The sequence below is a fragment of the Protomyctophum parallelum genome (genome assembly GCF_964188405.1).
Source record: "Protomyctophum parallelum genome assembly, chromosome: 7".
Lineage (NCBI taxonomy): Eukaryota > Metazoa > Chordata > Actinopteri > Myctophiformes > Myctophidae > Protomyctophum > Protomyctophum parallelum.
In genome coordinates, this window is record NC_139705.1 from 18,688,042 (window position 1) to 18,705,262 (window position 17,221).

Genomic DNA, 17,221 nt, shown 5'->3' on the forward strand with positions numbered 1-17,221 from the left:
AAGTCATGTTTTTAAGATGCCTTTATCAAAGGATATAGAGAGGGATAGTGGCAAGTGCCCAAGCCCTGTTAACCATGCAGCCTATATGATCTGTGGTGCGCTTGCTAGGCCTATACACTCTCAATTAGGGATTTTCCCAGAGGTTAATTTCACTGATGTGTACAACCTTTATTCAAATAGTTTCATTTGTATTAGCCCTGGAACATGACTGCCATGATAATTATCATGACAGTCATGCAGTAACTTTGCCCTGTTTTTTGCAGTCGCTGCATTTACAAGATTTCTGTATATATAAACATTCAGATTTCAAATATAAAGTACTCACAAAGTGTCCCATGGTTGTTAGTTAGTAGCAGCGCGAGCGATTAGAATTCCCGCATAAAAAGCATTTTTGTCCGAGCTCTCCGGCTACTTTTTTCAAACGGGGTTCGTTTGGGAAATCCACAGTTGCACACCGGGAGCGCACTCGCCTATTAGTCTGTATTGGCAGGGCGGTCAGCGTACCTATATCGAACACACCGAGTGCCACCCTCCTCCCGACCGATAGGGGCGCGTAGTTGAAAGCCAATGGCAAAATAACACCTCGGATAAAAATGCTTTTTATTAAACAACGCGGGATGCAGAAATTCTAATCGCTGGCGCTGCTACTAACTAACACCCGTGGGACACTTTGTGAGTACTTTATATTTGAAATGCGAATGTTTATATATTTTAATTATTTGTAAATGTAGCATCTGCAAAAACCAGGGTGAAGTTGCGTCATGACTCTCGTATGAATACGAGAGTCATGTTTACAGGGCCACATTTGTATTGGAGTGTGAAGCTTGAACAATAGGTTAATTGCGGACCGCTACAGAAAAACTGTGGATATTAACCTACCAATAAGGACCCAGGCCAAATGCCATTGCAGTAGCCTACACCAACAAGTCTATGCGTGGCATGTGAAACTATATTGTGCTGTATTTTGCTTTCCATTTCATGGTCATGGACCAGGAAAGGTTTTAATTATATCAGCTGAGTGGTCTTATGTGGTTAGACTCAGACTGTCCACCCTAGGGCTGGGTTATAACCCTATTTTTGTCTCCACCAGGCCAAAGGCATGGGGAGACAGTGGCGGTTCTAACTTCTAGGTGATGTTGGTTGGAGGGGCTGCCTAATAAGTCTTATGCTACGGGCCAATATACGATAGTATATGCTGATTGATTTATTAACAGTTTGCAGAATTACAGTACATTTCAAGTACAACTCAATACAAAAACATGCTATCCATTGTTCACCCTATACTACAGCATGTTCACAGAATACTGGTCTACAGCAACAACAGCATCAACATCACATTCCACAACAACCCAGCCAGTACCCATGCAGTGCTACTCAGAAAATCTATTACACTATGCTACCCAACTAGTTCAACCTGCAGCAATAGCATCATATTCCAGATATCAAAGTACAGCAATGACACTACTACAGGCATATACTTTGTTACAGCAAATGCTCCACAACAACAGAAGTGCATGCCCACAACAAACACTCCACTGAACATTGTTTGTATTTGTATGTACAGATAGCTGCTCTTATACTGTCATTAATAATAACAGTACGCATGCACGCACGCACACACACACACGCGCGCGCAACTGGCGCAAACGGGCCGTTTGCGCCAGTTGCGTTGCGCGCGCGCGTCGGTGCCGTTTCGAAACAAGCAACTTGCAAGGCACACACACATGCACGCACACGGCACCGAAACAATACTAACACACGCACACAAACACAGCCTCTCTCTCTCTCTCTTCCCAACTCAATGAGAGCTCGAGCCACTTTAAATGTGATTAAACCAGCGATTATGTTTCTTAACTTTGTGAGATGAATGAAGCAGACCACTCTACCTTTCTGTGGGTCCGGTGTGCGGTCAGCTGTCTGCCCCAAGCAAGAATTTCAAACTCACAAAACGTATTTTGTCTCCTTTCCTTTTGTTATATCCAAAATGGACGATATGCTCCCAGTCTCTTAACTTCATTTTCCCCTCCACGGACACGGGACAAAACGGATTATAAAGTAACTAATAAACTTATTTCATTTAAAATAGGCTACTTCTTTCACATCATAAACAATCACACACGAGCAGGTGGCCAGGTGCTGTGATTGGTCAATAGCCAATGACCTCACGGTCTGAGGCGGGCATTAAGGGCTGAGCACAGCCCTCTATTGGCTCTGGGGCTGAGAGATTTTAGCCCCAATGGCAAGTAAACCAAGCAGGCGTGTCTTGGCAGCTGTCAATCATTCAACGCAATGAAAGCCAATGGAAGCATTTTGGGCTGTAAAAAATCTGCCCATTTTGACCTATTTTGTGTTTTTCTTGTAACTATTTGATGCTGTTGCTGCTTTAGATTATACCAGAATATAAAAGTATCAATTCTAAAACATTTTAATAATAATTTCTCATCTTTCTCATAAAATAGGGGGGGCTCAGCCCCCCTTGCCCATATATACGAGCCATCCCTGGGGGAGAGTATGTTTTGCACTCGTAAGCTCCGCCCTCAGATATTCTGCCATTTTGAGCAATTTGCGTCATCTATGACTATGGACCATCTGAAATCCCAGTTGAAGAGAAGTTTGTATGTGAAAACATGAACAGCAAACAAACTGTAGCCTAGAAATGAATAATGACAAAACCAGGACACACATAATTGTCATCAAAAACATTGAATGATTTTGCTGTTAACAATAAAACAACTGATTGTGTCCGGATAGCTCTACCCCAGTATACACGTAGTTAGAGTTTTCGCCTTTGGACCACAAGTTTGTGGATTCAAATCCGGGCACTGCCAACTCTGTGTACCCTATCACAATTACATATTCTTCTTTTTCATCAAGTTCAGTCTTCCTTATTTCTATGGCTTACTGTGCATATTGTTCTTATTGCTTAGATATTGCCTTCTTGCGTGATCCCACCTTATCGCTGCTTGCAGCTATATTGATGTTTTTATTGTTCTATATAGCCTACTGACTACCAGTGTGCCAAAGGCTAATTTACATTTTATGTAAGATTTAAGGTTTTCTTTCTTTATTCTTTACCCAAAATTGGGCAGGTGCTGAGCGAAGATCAATGCAATGCAAGATAAAAAATAAATAAATGTGATATGAAAAATGCTTAATCACATATTTATATCTATTTACCTTTCAATGTTTAGCCTTGAGTTGAACAGTTATTTCTATGACGTAGAATTAGGCTATTAGAAGACTGCAAGCTCAATCAATAACTGACTATATAGTCAACCATAATTTATATAAAAAATATAAACTATACACATTTAAAAAAAATGACAATCCAAAAACTGAAATTAGGATTTTATTAGTAGACTTTGTTTACCCCCCATTTCATTGAGCTAGCAAGCTGTCCAAAGTACTGATAACTACTTCTTAACCCACCTCAAAATAAAAAAAGAATTACAATGTTCTCTCACAAAAAAGGTTTAAATACTATAAAAAATAAATCAATTGCACAAAATAATATGCCATTTCGCTTGTGATTACCTCTGTGCAACACTTGTACACTTAAAAGAACATCAACATGATACAGTCCAAGACAGGAAAAAGGTGAATTTGAACAAGACTGTTTTACGGAAGTGAATTCTCAATTTAAACCCTTGTTATATATACTGTATATCATTTTTACGGCTTGGTTCCGAATGGGTCAGGCCGTCTCTAGACTATATAGCAAGGTTTGTCCATATCTATATCTCTATGCATCTTTAATATATTATGTCCCGACTCCCCACAAAAGAAGACCAATCACATAGCTCTGCTCATGCCGCTATACCTGCATACAGCCAACCACACAGCCCAGCTCCCGCTGCTATGCCAGTCACAGGTCAGCTCAGTGCTGCTGTACGTGCACACAGCCAATCACAGTGCTGCTGTACGTGCACACAGCCAATCACAGTGCCGCTGTACGTGCACACAGCCAATCACAAAGCCAAGCAGCTCTGTAGGCACATTAGCACATCACTGGGGATATGTGTATGCATTGTCCAAGACATTTATCACTGTAGTGTAGCATAGCCCAATTGTAAAGGGTTGCAAAACAGTTCTTCCACTACAGTAGACTGAAGCAATGTGCCAAGCCAGCCAGATAACTGCTAAATTAATTTTAATTAAATTGTATTTGACTTGTAACTGTTGAGACATACATAGAGATAGGTACTGTGCTACCATTGATCCATGTGCATTTAAGTAGAACTACAAGTATAATGTTGGTGTGTAGGAGACTAGTTTCTCATGTTTTCTGGATAGAAATTAAAAAGCAGGGCGTGAAAAAAACTACTTATCGGACATATTCGATACTAGACTCGGGTCGGGAGCTCACGGTTCCACAATGTTTAGCAGCCTTTGTTTAGAATAAAAAGACTGGCAGCACATACACATACTGTAGCCATCTGCATCACAGTAGAATGATTTTCAGACATAATGTGCTTTATATCTGATGCACATTTCAGCTGAGCCCCCTGAAAACTATTCTCCATGACAGAACAGTTCAATTGTTAGGGATAAAGTATCTAAATTAATTAGTACAACAATAAAAAACATTTGACAAATTTTCTCTTTCATAAAACCTAAAACATGTTAAATAATAAAACATTAGCAAGGGAAGTAGTTAACCTGCACCTGACCCAGGCACTAAAGTGGACATGGAATACATTTGTAAAAGAAGAAACATTGTGTTGAAGACATGGTGATGCACGGTTAGTCTCACCTATCCCTTCAACTGCAAACCTCCAAAATAAATTGAGCAAAATAAAAAGGCAAAACAAGAATAAGTTATACAGTGGAAAGGGAGGATGGGGATTTTTCAGTCAAATTCCAAATTTCCACAGAATTGGTACAATTTTACTCTTTTCTCTTTTCAGTAGAACTTGAAAGAACACAACTCAAACTAACACAATAATGAATGTGGGACAGTTAGGCGCAGCCCATACACTTGTTTGGCTGGTTGGGTGGGAGGATAACAAAAGTATTTATATTTTGTACTGCTGTACAGTCAGATATTGAGCATTAATAGTGGCAGGTTGCATAGATTGTTAATTAATGTGTTATTTTGAATATACATTATAGGACCTAAATGCACTGGAGGCAATGCGACTATTCAAAATTTCACCTTAAAGAGAGCATGTTTTTACAGGCCAGTTTTTATTATATATATATTGAGCCCAAATTGCTTTAAATATCCTGAAGGCACCCTGATGCCTCAACCAGTTATAGTACACATGGATTTGGTCCCAATCATAACACCATGGGCAAGAGCAAGAAGAAACATAGTATGCTTTTTCATTTGACAAGAGCTCTCTTTGAGGCTAGACAATGAAAAGCGACTCTCCCCAGTGCCAATAGGTCTGCAGTTAAGGAAAGCGTGGTGTAGATGAGGATTGGGGACCGAAGACATCAGTCAGACCATTACAACTATATGTCATCCATTGCTCATGGATTTCTTTGAACATTCAATTCATTTTTCCCTCTTATTCTTCCATGGGCTTTAAACAGACATTATTAGAACATCAAATGAGACCTGTGTCACAGAGTAAAAACACCAGCTCCTCCTTTGTACCAAGCTTAACTACAATGAGAGCACATTTATATCTCGTGTTACAATCCCAATGTACATAATACTGTATGTATAGCCAGATTCCATCAAGATGGTGCTGGGGGGAAAAAATGAAAATATATCCAATGGGAATTGAAATCTGACTTAATTGAAATATGAATATCATTTCTAGACTTTAGCCATGGTCAGGGCCAGGAAGACACGTCCTTATCTGTATACAGTACTTACATTTCCACAAGTGTTTTGAAATGTCGTAATGCTTTATAGACAACTTCTGCATTGATCTTATAACCACATTAGGACTGAAATACCAGATATAAAATGGGACTGCACGGGTTCAACCAAGCCAATTGGAAATGTGAAAATACAGAGACTACCACGTAACAATAAGCTTATCGTATAGCAAAAAGTCCATCTAGAGCTAATATAGCCAGTAGCATTAGTAGCAGTAAGTTAAATGTGCGTGTGACCGTACGGAGGAATGAATGTACTATGAAGAGCATACTGTACACAATATGGAATAAAGGGCTACTACTGTAAGCATGAAGAGTTCACTTCCAAAATGCTATAGCTGTACAACATACAGGATCCACGTTATGCAAGTCATTTGACAACCAAAGACACAGCTTAGCTTCTATTCCATAAAACATACCATTATTTATTAATTTGAGGGGCTTTTTTAAGAATCTCAGTATCACTATTTTTGAGGGGCGCTAGCCCCCTCCTATATACAGGTTTAATGTGTTTTTAGTTCAATGTTTGTTTTAAAAACGCCATTGACAATGAAAGGAAAATGTACGTCATATTGTCTCTCATTACGTAATATTGTCTCTTTATTGTTAATGGCCTTTAATGTTTGTGTTGGCACCGTTTGTTTTACATCACATCACCTAATCAACATGAGTTAGACTTTAATATATTAGCGCACCTCACTTCACACGGGTGTGATTTTGATTTTCTTTATAGTGGATCTCATTTTGGAACAAAACTCTTCTTATGAAGGGTCTATATATATTTTTGTTAATATGTACAATCAGTCCATATTGTAAGAAAAAGGCAACATGAATCTAAACCTAATTAGTTAGTTCGTAATTCCACTCAAATGTTGGACAGCAAAAGATCTAACATAGAATGTTACATTACATGGATAATGCATTTTAGTCATGCTATAGTGATGTGTAACAATGTTAAATGCAAATCATGAAGGAATTCACATTCTTAGGTTTTGATTTTCATTAAAACAGTGACATAACTCTCTCCCCTCTCACACATCCGTCATCTAGTTAAAATCAACGTAGTTAATATGGCTTTAAGGTTCTGTACACATTTCTACAGACATTCACACAGTGGGTTTGCAGTGCATGAGTGTATGCCAAGACTATACAGTACACGAGCATACAACCCATTATTACTTTCAGTTGATTATTGTTATTAATAGCAATTAGCCTTCTTTTATCAATAAAGGCCTTATCAAAACAAAGAGCCTTGTCCATCCAGGACCAAATCTTCATGAAGTGTATTGTGTGACAGAAAGGCTTACTCTACATGAGTGAATCCACTAGAACAGAACTCATTCTGTTTTGTGTTTATTACTATATACTATACTTACACAATCCTCAGTTAGCAACAGCAACAAACAGCCAATAGGCTCCGTCTCAGGTTTCCAGGTGGTGGAATACACCGGCTAATTTTCCTAGCTTCATTGATTGGCTTGGAGGCAGATTCTATCCAGAAACCCACATGACATGCGGTTTCCGATTCAAATTTGCTGCCGAACCCGCAAAGGAATGGGGGAAAGAAACAGGAAATATGTACGGTAATCCACCTTCTGGAAACCCCGGGACTACAGTTACTGTATGCGCACTTTCTCAGACTCAAGAGCCCATTTGGTTCAGTGTTTCTTTAAGTAGGGCCTGGGACCCATTTGGGTTCATAAGACTACATCTTGTGGCCCATTACATGTATGACAAGCGTAAAAGTATGTTTTAAGATGCCAGGGCCCCAAAAGATTTCATTTGTCTTTTGGGTCCCAGAAGTTGCAACAAGCCCTGACTTAGTGAATTCACATTTAATAGGAATAAGCTAAATGGCATTGTTAAATATACATTAATTAGTCTTGGGATGATTAAAATACTACCTATTCATATGTTACAAGCAATGTATAGTAGTGAATGTTAGAATAAGGTTGACAGAAGGTTTTGAAGGTGCAAAAAGTGAGTGGCGGCCTAGCATGGGGCATAAACACTATTGTTTTACAGGTCAAGTCATCTTCTGACTTCCCCTCTCTTGTATTGACAGTGTTCAATGGATAAACCTTGTGGAAAATTACAATGACATGACTTTTTTTGTTGATAAATGGGCAAGCTAATGCAGAGAAGTGAACTTCTCCATCTAATGACAGAATTGATTAAATTGTGTGCGTAATTCCAATCTATAGTCTCCAAAAGGGAAAACAAAAAGCATCTTGTGATCTACATTCAGTCAAAGGACCATTCACATCCCTGATTTCATCACGGACTGTCAAGTGTATCCATGTCTGTCTGTTCCTGACGGGCATTTCTTGCCTGGTTCCAACCTTATTAAATCACTTGGGTATAATGGCTTTGCAAATAATTGAACTCATATCCACTTAGTATCTGCGTTACCAGGTGAAGTAAGTGATTCAAAGTGCTGGCAAGGTCTTCCTGTGAGAAGCACATTTGATTTTGAATTAATTTACATGAAACATTCTGATTGGACAAGCCAACCATTGACACAGTATGTGTATACAGAAACGTGTTTCTGTATGTACTCTTGTGTTTACTGTTTACATGTACCCCTCATGAGTAAAGCAACGCTTTTCTACTGTGACAGAACCAGAGGAACGCTGGGCTGTCAGTGTAGACTGTTTTAGTCCAGGAAAGGATGCCAGCAGCCCCCAGCCTGCACCCAAAGATGGCTAGTCCACACTCCCCGGCTCACTTGATCAACAAGCAAACATGAGCAAACTCCTTTGTGAATGTCTAACCAGGCAAGTATAATGTTAAGAGGTATAGGGGAGGGTGATGGAATGTTATTGTGCTTCTAAGCAATGCAAAAAGAGATGAGGAAAGATGACAACAGTATGTATGGGGTTGTGCATGTATGTAAGGTAAGGGTGTATGTTTGTGTGGGACTTCCCATTGGCCATTAGGCGATGAAAATCACGCTGATGAAGGCAGGGCTAGCAGGCTGTGGGACCAATGGCTGCTGTGTGGGATGAGGGCTACCACTGTCTGGTAGAATGTCAGTAGACGTTACGGAAGGAGGAGAAAAGGGAGACGAAGGCTAGTGTAGTGTCAGTAGATCTCAGGCAGCTTGCTGTGGCTCTTCGACGACGACCATGATGACGGTGTGGAAGAAGAGAGATGGGAAGTGGAAGACGCGAGTGTGTGTGGGAGCTGTGTATGCGTCGTATTTGTCTGTTTTTGTCCAACTTCAATTCAATAGAGAAGACGCAGAGAAGGGCTAAGTTAGTTTCTCCCGCTCGTTCGTGTTATGCAAGTCATTACAGTTTTGCAGAGGAGTAGAGGAAGATGGCTGACAATAAAAGGTCAGTTCAGATGCCGGCTAACTGCAGTTTTACAGGTGAGGAAGAGGAGGGCGCTAGCAGGGTGGTCAGTAGATGTCAGGTTGGTCTGTGTAGTTCCTATCGAAGTAACCCCCAGTGTAGAGCCAATCCTGGGAGCTGGTGAAGGGATTGGTACCAGACTGGAACCATCTGGACACACACACACACACACACACACACACACACACACACACGGCAACAAATAAAGAAACACGCCCAGAGACACACAATACATTGATGTCAACAAAACAACTTTAGAGGACAGTGCTCTAGATAATCCTTCAGTGAGTCGATGTTGATCATAAATGACACTGAAGCAGATCATAATCACAGAAGTCTGAAACGCCATGTTCTGACAATAGCAACACAACTGAGACCAGAAAGTTGAGAAATGTATCAAATAAAGGTATGCACCACAGTGTGTGTGTGTGTGTGTGTGTGTGTGTGTGTGTGTGTGTGTGTTAGTTACCTAGTGGACCACTCCTCCTCGCCCTTAGCTCTGTCTTTCCTGGCACCCCTCTGTTTCTCCTCCAGTCTTTCTTTCTCCAGAGATGCCTCATCTGCAAACACAACAAAGATCAGGGGCTTTCTAAACATACAATATAATACCTTCCAACATCATTTCAGTTTCTTGTGTGTCGCCTCGTCCCAGAAAGTGTCTAACACAAAGTATAGTAACTAGAGGGCTACAGAAACCTCCTGGTAGACTGGACAACATGTCCACTTCCAGTGAGCTACGTTAGGCACTCGTTATTTTCCAGACTTTGCCTTCTTTTTAGATGGATATAAAACCAGGAGCGAGGTTCGGGTTCAGGGTGAACAACACTGTAATTCAATGCACTGTTATACCAATAGGTGGCAGCGTTGTCTTTTCGTTGTTCCCTAGGCTCATAGTTATGCATTTCCACTGTGCAATGTGCATACCACAGCAATCTCTAAGCAATATTTGAAATAATGGCAGGTAAAAGATCCTACAGGCTGATTCCCTTAATATTCACTTTCTGTAGAGAGACAGACAAGAGGGAGAAGCTGAGGGAGACAGAACAGGGGAGGTGGGGGGGGGATCTGTCTCTCCTATTGTATAGTATTAATAGTATTGTATAGAGATGTACAATGTAGACTGTAGAGGTTTCAAACGCAATCACTCAAGTACAAAACAATAAAGAGTAAAAACTCAATTACCCATGATGCCGTTCTCCATGGCTCTGATGTCAGGCCTGAAGCGGCAGTCTGTGGGGGACAAGATGGCCTCCATGCCAGGCTCCATCTCATTTAGAGACATTGCAAAGTGGGTGAAATTATACATCTGAATAAAGGAGGAGACAGGAGGATTAGGTTGTGTGTGTGTGTGTGTGTGTGCGCGCGTGCTTATAGATGTTCTATTTAGGCTATTTATTTATTTTTATGTTTGAAATTGTATGAACATTTTTCAACATGGAAACGACAAATATTCAAAATAATTGTGGCCATCTCAAATGACTACAGTGATTAGGTGGTCATGTAATTATTGTGACAGGCCTAGCGTACGTGCAATTTGTCAGTGTGGATGTCTGCCTGTGTTAATCTGTGCCTCGTTCGGCATGTGTGTGTGTGTGTGTGTGTGTGTTCCTACCGAAGCAGATTGTGCTGGTCTAGATGCTATCCTCCATAGCAGAGTACTCCCTGGTACGACAGCCACCGTCTCCTGAACCTCCTCTGGCATGTCATCTGCATCATCGTTATCTGCCCCCTCCGATTCCTCCTGAGAACACACACACACACACACACACACACACGCTTAGTATATATCAGCTCCCCCCCCCCCTTTTAACTTAAGTAAATGTTGGTTACACACACAGTTTAGCAAATGCACACAGATGCTGTATACAACATACAACACGCACGCACACGCACGCACACACTTTGCAAGTTCTGCCTTACTACTGTATGCACGTAACACAATGCAGTTTCTTGAACTACTTAGCGTCACTACAGTGTCTACTCTATATACAAAAGTAGGTCTGCTACGCTGCAGCACAGCACTTGGGTTTAGAGAGCATCTAGACTAGACTAGAGCAACCGTGTTACCTTTAATACACAGCATCCTACTGAGAAACAACAAGTCACAGGACGAGAGAATCACACGTCAGTAGGGGACCGGGGTGCAACGCTTCATTTAACTCATCTATTTAATTAAAAACGACTTATTAAAAATGTGCTGATCTGAATAAAATAAAACATTTTCAAAAATAGCTGATCGACAAGCTTCCAACACGTCGTGCCGTGAAGCTATTTTTTCCCCCGCTGTTATACATCAAATTATAAAACTATATATAGTATATGAAAATAAATCAATTATATATATCTTTTTTTAAGAAGGCTCAATTATTCAATTCATAGAAAAAGTTGAATAGTATAGAATAGAAAAGTAGAAGGCAGAATAATCGCCAAGAGAATAATGGATAGTATGCAGCTCTACAAATCAACAAACAGTGAAACTCGGATCTACACCATACACGTACAGCATGATACTATTAATTAAATTACACCGTTACATTCTGGAGCCGATTAACGATTGTTTGAATTTTGGATGGTTTTTAACCCATTCTGAACGGGAACCCATTTTGGCGTTAGCATCATGTTATGCTTTAGCTATTGAAAAATAGCAGATCTACAAGCTCATAGCGCGCCACCGAGTGGCGCGCTACGAGCTTGTAGGTCTGCTATTTTTGAAAAAACGAAGAACGACTGAGATTTTTTTAAATCTGATCTCAGGTCAGAATGGGTTAATCAGACCAGTGTGTGTCCAGTGGAAACCTCGTATGAATCTGATCTCAGGTCAGAATGGGTTGAACCTGGCTTGGAACTAAATGACGTCAGCATGCTCTGCAGCGTCTATTAGAGCCTCACCTGTTTGTGCTTCCTGTTGTCTCCTTTCTTCTCAGACTTTCTGTACGTCTCGTAAACCTGAGGGTCCACGCTCCACATGCACTCTGTCCACTTCCCATAGATTACGCAATGCTTCTTTTTACTTCACAGACACGAGACAGAGACAAAATAAGCATTAGTTATAAATAGCTTTTGTATTTTCGCCCCCACGGCATACTACGCCACTCATGTCTGCTATTTTTGAATAGCCAAAGTATAATGCTTTTTTAGCTCAAATCTAAAATGGGTGTTTTCTGGTGTTTTCTGACTCTGGCTTTTTGGACAGCAATATGACGAAAGGAGCTAGCCGACACGTGACCCGGTCACAGGTCAGATTAGGAACCCATGACAGTGATTAGGTCCGTGCCTCTCTGGAATATGTATCCTGGTTTGCGAAACCAGAGTAGTGGAGCAGTTTGACAGCAGTGAGCTAGGGAAGAGACCGTGTAGCAGCTGTAATGTATTACCAATGATGGCAGTGAGCTAGGGAAGAGACTGCGTACTGCTGTAATGTATTACCAATGATGGCAGTGAGCTAGGGAAGAGACTGCATACTGCTGTAATGTATTACCAATGATGGCAGTGAGCTAGGGAAGAGACTGCGTACTGCTGTGTACTGCAGTGTACTGCAGTGTACTGTAGCCTGTAGTCCTACCTCTTATCCTGGATGTAGCCCTCCACTCTGTGCAGCTCCTTGCCAAACATCCCACATGGTTTGAAGCTCAACACACACTTGTCTCCAGTGCTGATCAGACGGAGCAAAAGGGGAAAAAATATTTTATGTGTGCGTTTGTTTTTTTACACACACACACACACACACACACACACACACACACACACACACACACACACACACAATGTGAATTATGTGACATACCATAGTTCACGAGTAGGATTCAAACCTAGTCTAGTAGCCAGCCCATAGAGCCCCATTGTGAACCCAGACATGTTGAGTACACCAAGGTTTTATGTTTAGTATGGGTCCCCAGCATGTAGAAACTGCCGGATGCTAACTTGCATATGTTGAGCAATTTTCATAATTGGCATAATATGTGACCATACCAATTACAACCTATAGAAGGCAAAATATTCAAAATGTCATTATGCTTTATGTAGCATGTGACATGTCAAACTAGGGGGTTTTCATGATGCTGAATCCATTCCAAGCATTAGTTTTGCAAAAAAAAACACTCATTGGGCTAAAATGGCCAATGCCATCATCACAAATTGCCCAAATGGGCTGACATCATCAATTTGTGATGATGGCATTGGCCATTTCTTGCCCAATGAGTGTTTTTTTGCAAAACTATGTGGTACAGTACTAACTGCAGCCTGTCACCCTGCTCACACAAATCTTATTACTGTACTGTATTATTTTCAGTGTTAAACAGATGGATACAGAGTCAGATTCAAGGTCAAGCAGGAGCATATGGTGGTTGATCAGTAGCTCCCTGCTGTCGCTGAGGAAGTGTGAATCATAGGTGGGAGTTGAGCCAAGAGGCTGCAGCCAGTTCACTGAACCTTCCCTTGATTAAAATAGCAACGAGGAACAATCCCTGTGCTTCTGTTTGCCCACGGAGGCAGGGGAAGTAAGACAGTAGTATGCCATTAGGGTGGCCAGGAGTCTCAGTATAAACATAAGAGACACAAGAGTCAATAGAGACTGGAATGTAGGGCAGGTTCGTGTGCACTGGAAACCAAGGGCAGAATCACAGTTACAGTTCTTCTTGGTTGACTGGTGGATTATGTCAACAGCGTGCCTTCAGCAGCGAGTTGAAGTAGAGATGTAGATGGTATAGAAGGGAGGAATGTCTTGAGTGATGTCCTCGTTGTACTGTATGTTAATGTGGTGTTAATACACAAGTTATTGCTATGTCTCTGTACTTAAGACAGAAAGACAAGTTCCAGGGTTTACCATTTACTATTGTTGAGATATATACGTGTAAACTGTGTGGTCTCTATAGAAACAAAAGGGCACTGACTAGATCAGATTGCTATGCCTGCTCCTTCAAGCTAGGTGGAGTAGATTTCACTTTAAGATTACGGCATCTCACTCAGACAGGTTTGAATGTTTAGCCAAAGATAACTAAATTGTTTTCCGATCTACTGTGTGGGGGTCCCCGGAACATGCAGAGCCCCAGGAACGTAGCCTGGTTAATAAACCAGACTAATATCGCACGGACGGCCGGCAGGCAATTTATTTTTTCCAACGGCTGATTCGGTCTGGTTTATTAACCAGGCTACCAGGAACGGCCCAGGGCTCGTACTGTAGTGTACTCTGTGCCACTTTACTCTGTGCTGTACTCTACTGGCCACTTTAGGTGTTGCAGCTGTCCGTGCTCAGACAGACATACAGACACAGACATGCATACATAATACACACATTGCTGTGTAATGGAGCGGTTATGCACCGCTCCACTGCAGGTGACATGTTCGATCTATTTAATGTGTAGTATGTGACTGTGTATATGCATTTGTCATTCCATTGTATGCAAAGTGTACTCTTTGGTCCAGATACGCCGTCAGCCTTGTAGGTATTTAAAGGTGTGCCTCAGGGGTTTCTTTGTCTGAAGAAGAGCTTGGTGCTTGAAATGTCAGCCTTGGAAAGTTGACTGTGATAGAAAACCACACCCGTGTGAACCGAGTGGTGCAACTCCCCTCTCCCCCTGCCTCTCTGTCTCTTTCTCTGTAATTAGCAGGCAACAGTGCAACAATATCTCTCTCTCTCTCTCCGTTTCTGGCACAACAGCGCCACGTTTGCCCCTAATGGTACTCTAAACATAGTCACATAGGTTAGGACGGACATTGCTGTTCCTTGGAGTGGTTGCACGACACAAAAACTACAAATCACACCCAGGGTTAGGGTTTACCTGTGGTTGACTATCTCCACTGTACCATACTGCTCAATCCAGAGTTTACCCAGGATGATGTTGTGGACACAGCAGTAAGGATTGGTCCATGTATATGCCTCGTTGTGCCTAGAGATTAGAGGAGTGGCAAGGAGAGGAGAGGACAGGAGAGGGTATTTATTTATGGATAGTCCTTGCATTCCTGCTTAAAAAGGACAGGTGTGTACATAGCAACATAACATTTAAATAAGCAAGATATGTTCTTGTCCAAACCGAGAGATATACAGCTGGTACACCTGGCATTAGTATCGCCTAGCCAGATGTTTCACAGCTCCTCCTACTCCAATCTGAGACACTTGAGTAGGCGGAATAGGTGGAGCTCTCCGAAAGTCTGGCTATGCGAGACTAACGTGACATATGAACCCTGGCCTCCAGCATGAGAGACCAAACATCTACCACTCAACAAGAGAATTGTTGCTTGACCAGAGGAGATATTTGTGCTTATGATCTCCAGGCATAACTCCGACACGGATCCCCATTCAGGAGAATCCTAGCCCACTGACTACTGACTGGTGATTTCTTGACGTCATCAAAAAGTGCAAAATCAATTCTAAACAGAAAAAAATGGCCAGTTAAGCTCACAGCTTGTCACATTGCAATGGGACGCACGGTTGAAAATAGTTGCCGATATACCAATGTCCTCAAAAAAAATCTACCGCGGCTATATCAGCCAAACCGATGACGCACGCGCCCACCAGCCCCACTCTCATACGATCTCGTTCATTCTTGTACTCACTTGAGGAGCTCTAGTGTAATGGTGCCTTTAGGCTCCGCCTCCACACTCTTCCCCCAGAACTTGAGTTTGGGGTAGATGGAGCCGTGGAAGACAAAGTCCCCCGACAGGCTCTCTGCATGGAAGGCACTGACCGGAGGGTGGTGAGAGACCTGCTCTGAGACCAGCCTGAAACCCTGGTCCTCCCTGGAATCGAATGTGCAAATGACGCATGAAAGGGAATTGCAGTAGTACAGTGGGATGAAGGCAGTGTGTGTGTGTGTGTGTGTGTGTGCGTGCGTGTCACAGATGGTGTCTTGTGTTACGTCTGTTTGTATACCTGGTGAGTTCGTACGTCTCTCCCAGCAGAGGGTTGAATGGTTTTCCAGTTCTCTCCCACTGAGACGCCACAGCTGACACAGCAAAAGCAGCTACCGCCTAAAAAAGGGACAGAACTGGCCGTGAGCAAGTCTGTCTCTACTGATAGTGGGCCCAGGCTCCATTTAGAAAGAGTCAGTGAATGAAGCATGTTACTGTACTGTATGTCCCTGGGAAAGAATCAAATCCATGTGAAAAGGACAACGAGCAGAGCTGTGGAAAGATGAGATTGACTGGGGGGGGGGGGGGGGGGGAATTGTAAACGTTGCATAGCAACAGCCTAGTTTCTGCAGGCAGTTCAGGAGGTTCTACTTTCTTGTAGAAATCGCTCTTATAATGCCATTGTTATTAAAATAATATTTTAATTTGGCATTTCATTTGTATTTTGTGTCAGACCTCCGTTTCTCGCCGGGCCGAACACTACGGCTGTTGTGAATTATTGCTTCTAGATAACATGTCTGAAATATACATGAACAGACGGGTTGTGTGTGTGTGTGTGTGTGTGTGTGTGTGTGTGTGTGTGTGCTGACCTGCATGCGCTCTATGGAGTCTGGTAGTGAGCAGGCCTTGTTGATGAGATACGTGTGCTCCATGTATTCTGTGATTCTCTGCAGGAAGCTCAGAGGCTCGTTGAACACGATGGGCATGGTTATCTTGGACAGTTCCTATGACAACCACAGAACGGTAGACAGCACAGCACATCTGAGTTCAACTTCACATTGTACAAAGTGTTAAAATGTTTTCGACTGCCGAGTACATTGAGTAATTTTAAGAGTGGTTGGGTTCAGATAATGAACATTTAACGCAGTTGTGTTACTTACCTTATTTTACCATTAAAATAAACAGTATTACCAATAAACAGATTAACCATTTTATATAATGTGTTGTACCGGGTCCCACAGGGATTCTAAAAAGTTCTTAAAAACTGTAGATTGGCTATTCTAGTGTCCTCAGAATGTTGTTAAACGATTGTGATAATCGTCAGTTGAAGACAAGCCCTACTGGCAAATCCTTGCAAAAGAAACAAAGACACATGATTGTAAACATTCGGAGACACACTACCTACGTAGATACTGCAGAATGCACCGTATTCACCACTGTAGGACACCTAAGTGAGGACTCTCGGG

General features: G+C 41.8%; 2 protein-coding genes across 3 annotated transcripts in view; one reads left to right on the forward strand and one right to left on the reverse strand.

Annotated features, from left to right (window-relative positions):
* The window catches only part of mtcl2 (microtubule crosslinking factor 2), a 304,621-nt gene that overhangs the window by 134,033 nt on the left and 153,367 nt on the right, over nt 1–17,221 (forward strand). The gene's annotated exons all lie outside the window — the stretch shown is intronic.
* The window catches only part of LOC310861026 (oxysterol-binding protein-related protein 2-like), a 31,730-nt gene continuing 17,842 nt past the window's right edge, over nt 3,334–17,221 (reverse strand). For both annotated transcript variants that reach the window (XM_083768282.1, XM_083768281.1), the window contains exons 5-14: nt 16,625–16,759; nt 16,057–16,154; nt 15,741–15,923; nt 14,966–15,073; nt 12,751–12,840; nt 12,078–12,198; nt 10,801–10,929; nt 10,371–10,494; nt 9,658–9,748; nt 3,334–9,338 (exon numbers count right to left, since the gene is read on the reverse strand). In XM_083768282.1, coding sequence (XP_083624408.1) covers nt 9,236–9,338; nt 9,658–9,748; nt 10,371–10,494; nt 10,801–10,929; nt 12,078–12,198; nt 12,751–12,840; nt 14,966–15,073; nt 15,741–15,923; nt 16,057–16,154; nt 16,625–16,759 — 1,182 coding nt within the window. In that variant the 3' untranslated portion in view covers nt 3,334–9,235. The remainder of the gene's footprint in view (nt 9,339–9,657; nt 9,749–10,370; nt 10,495–10,800; nt 10,930–12,077; nt 12,199–12,750; nt 12,841–14,965; nt 15,074–15,740; nt 15,924–16,056; nt 16,155–16,624; nt 16,760–17,221) is intronic.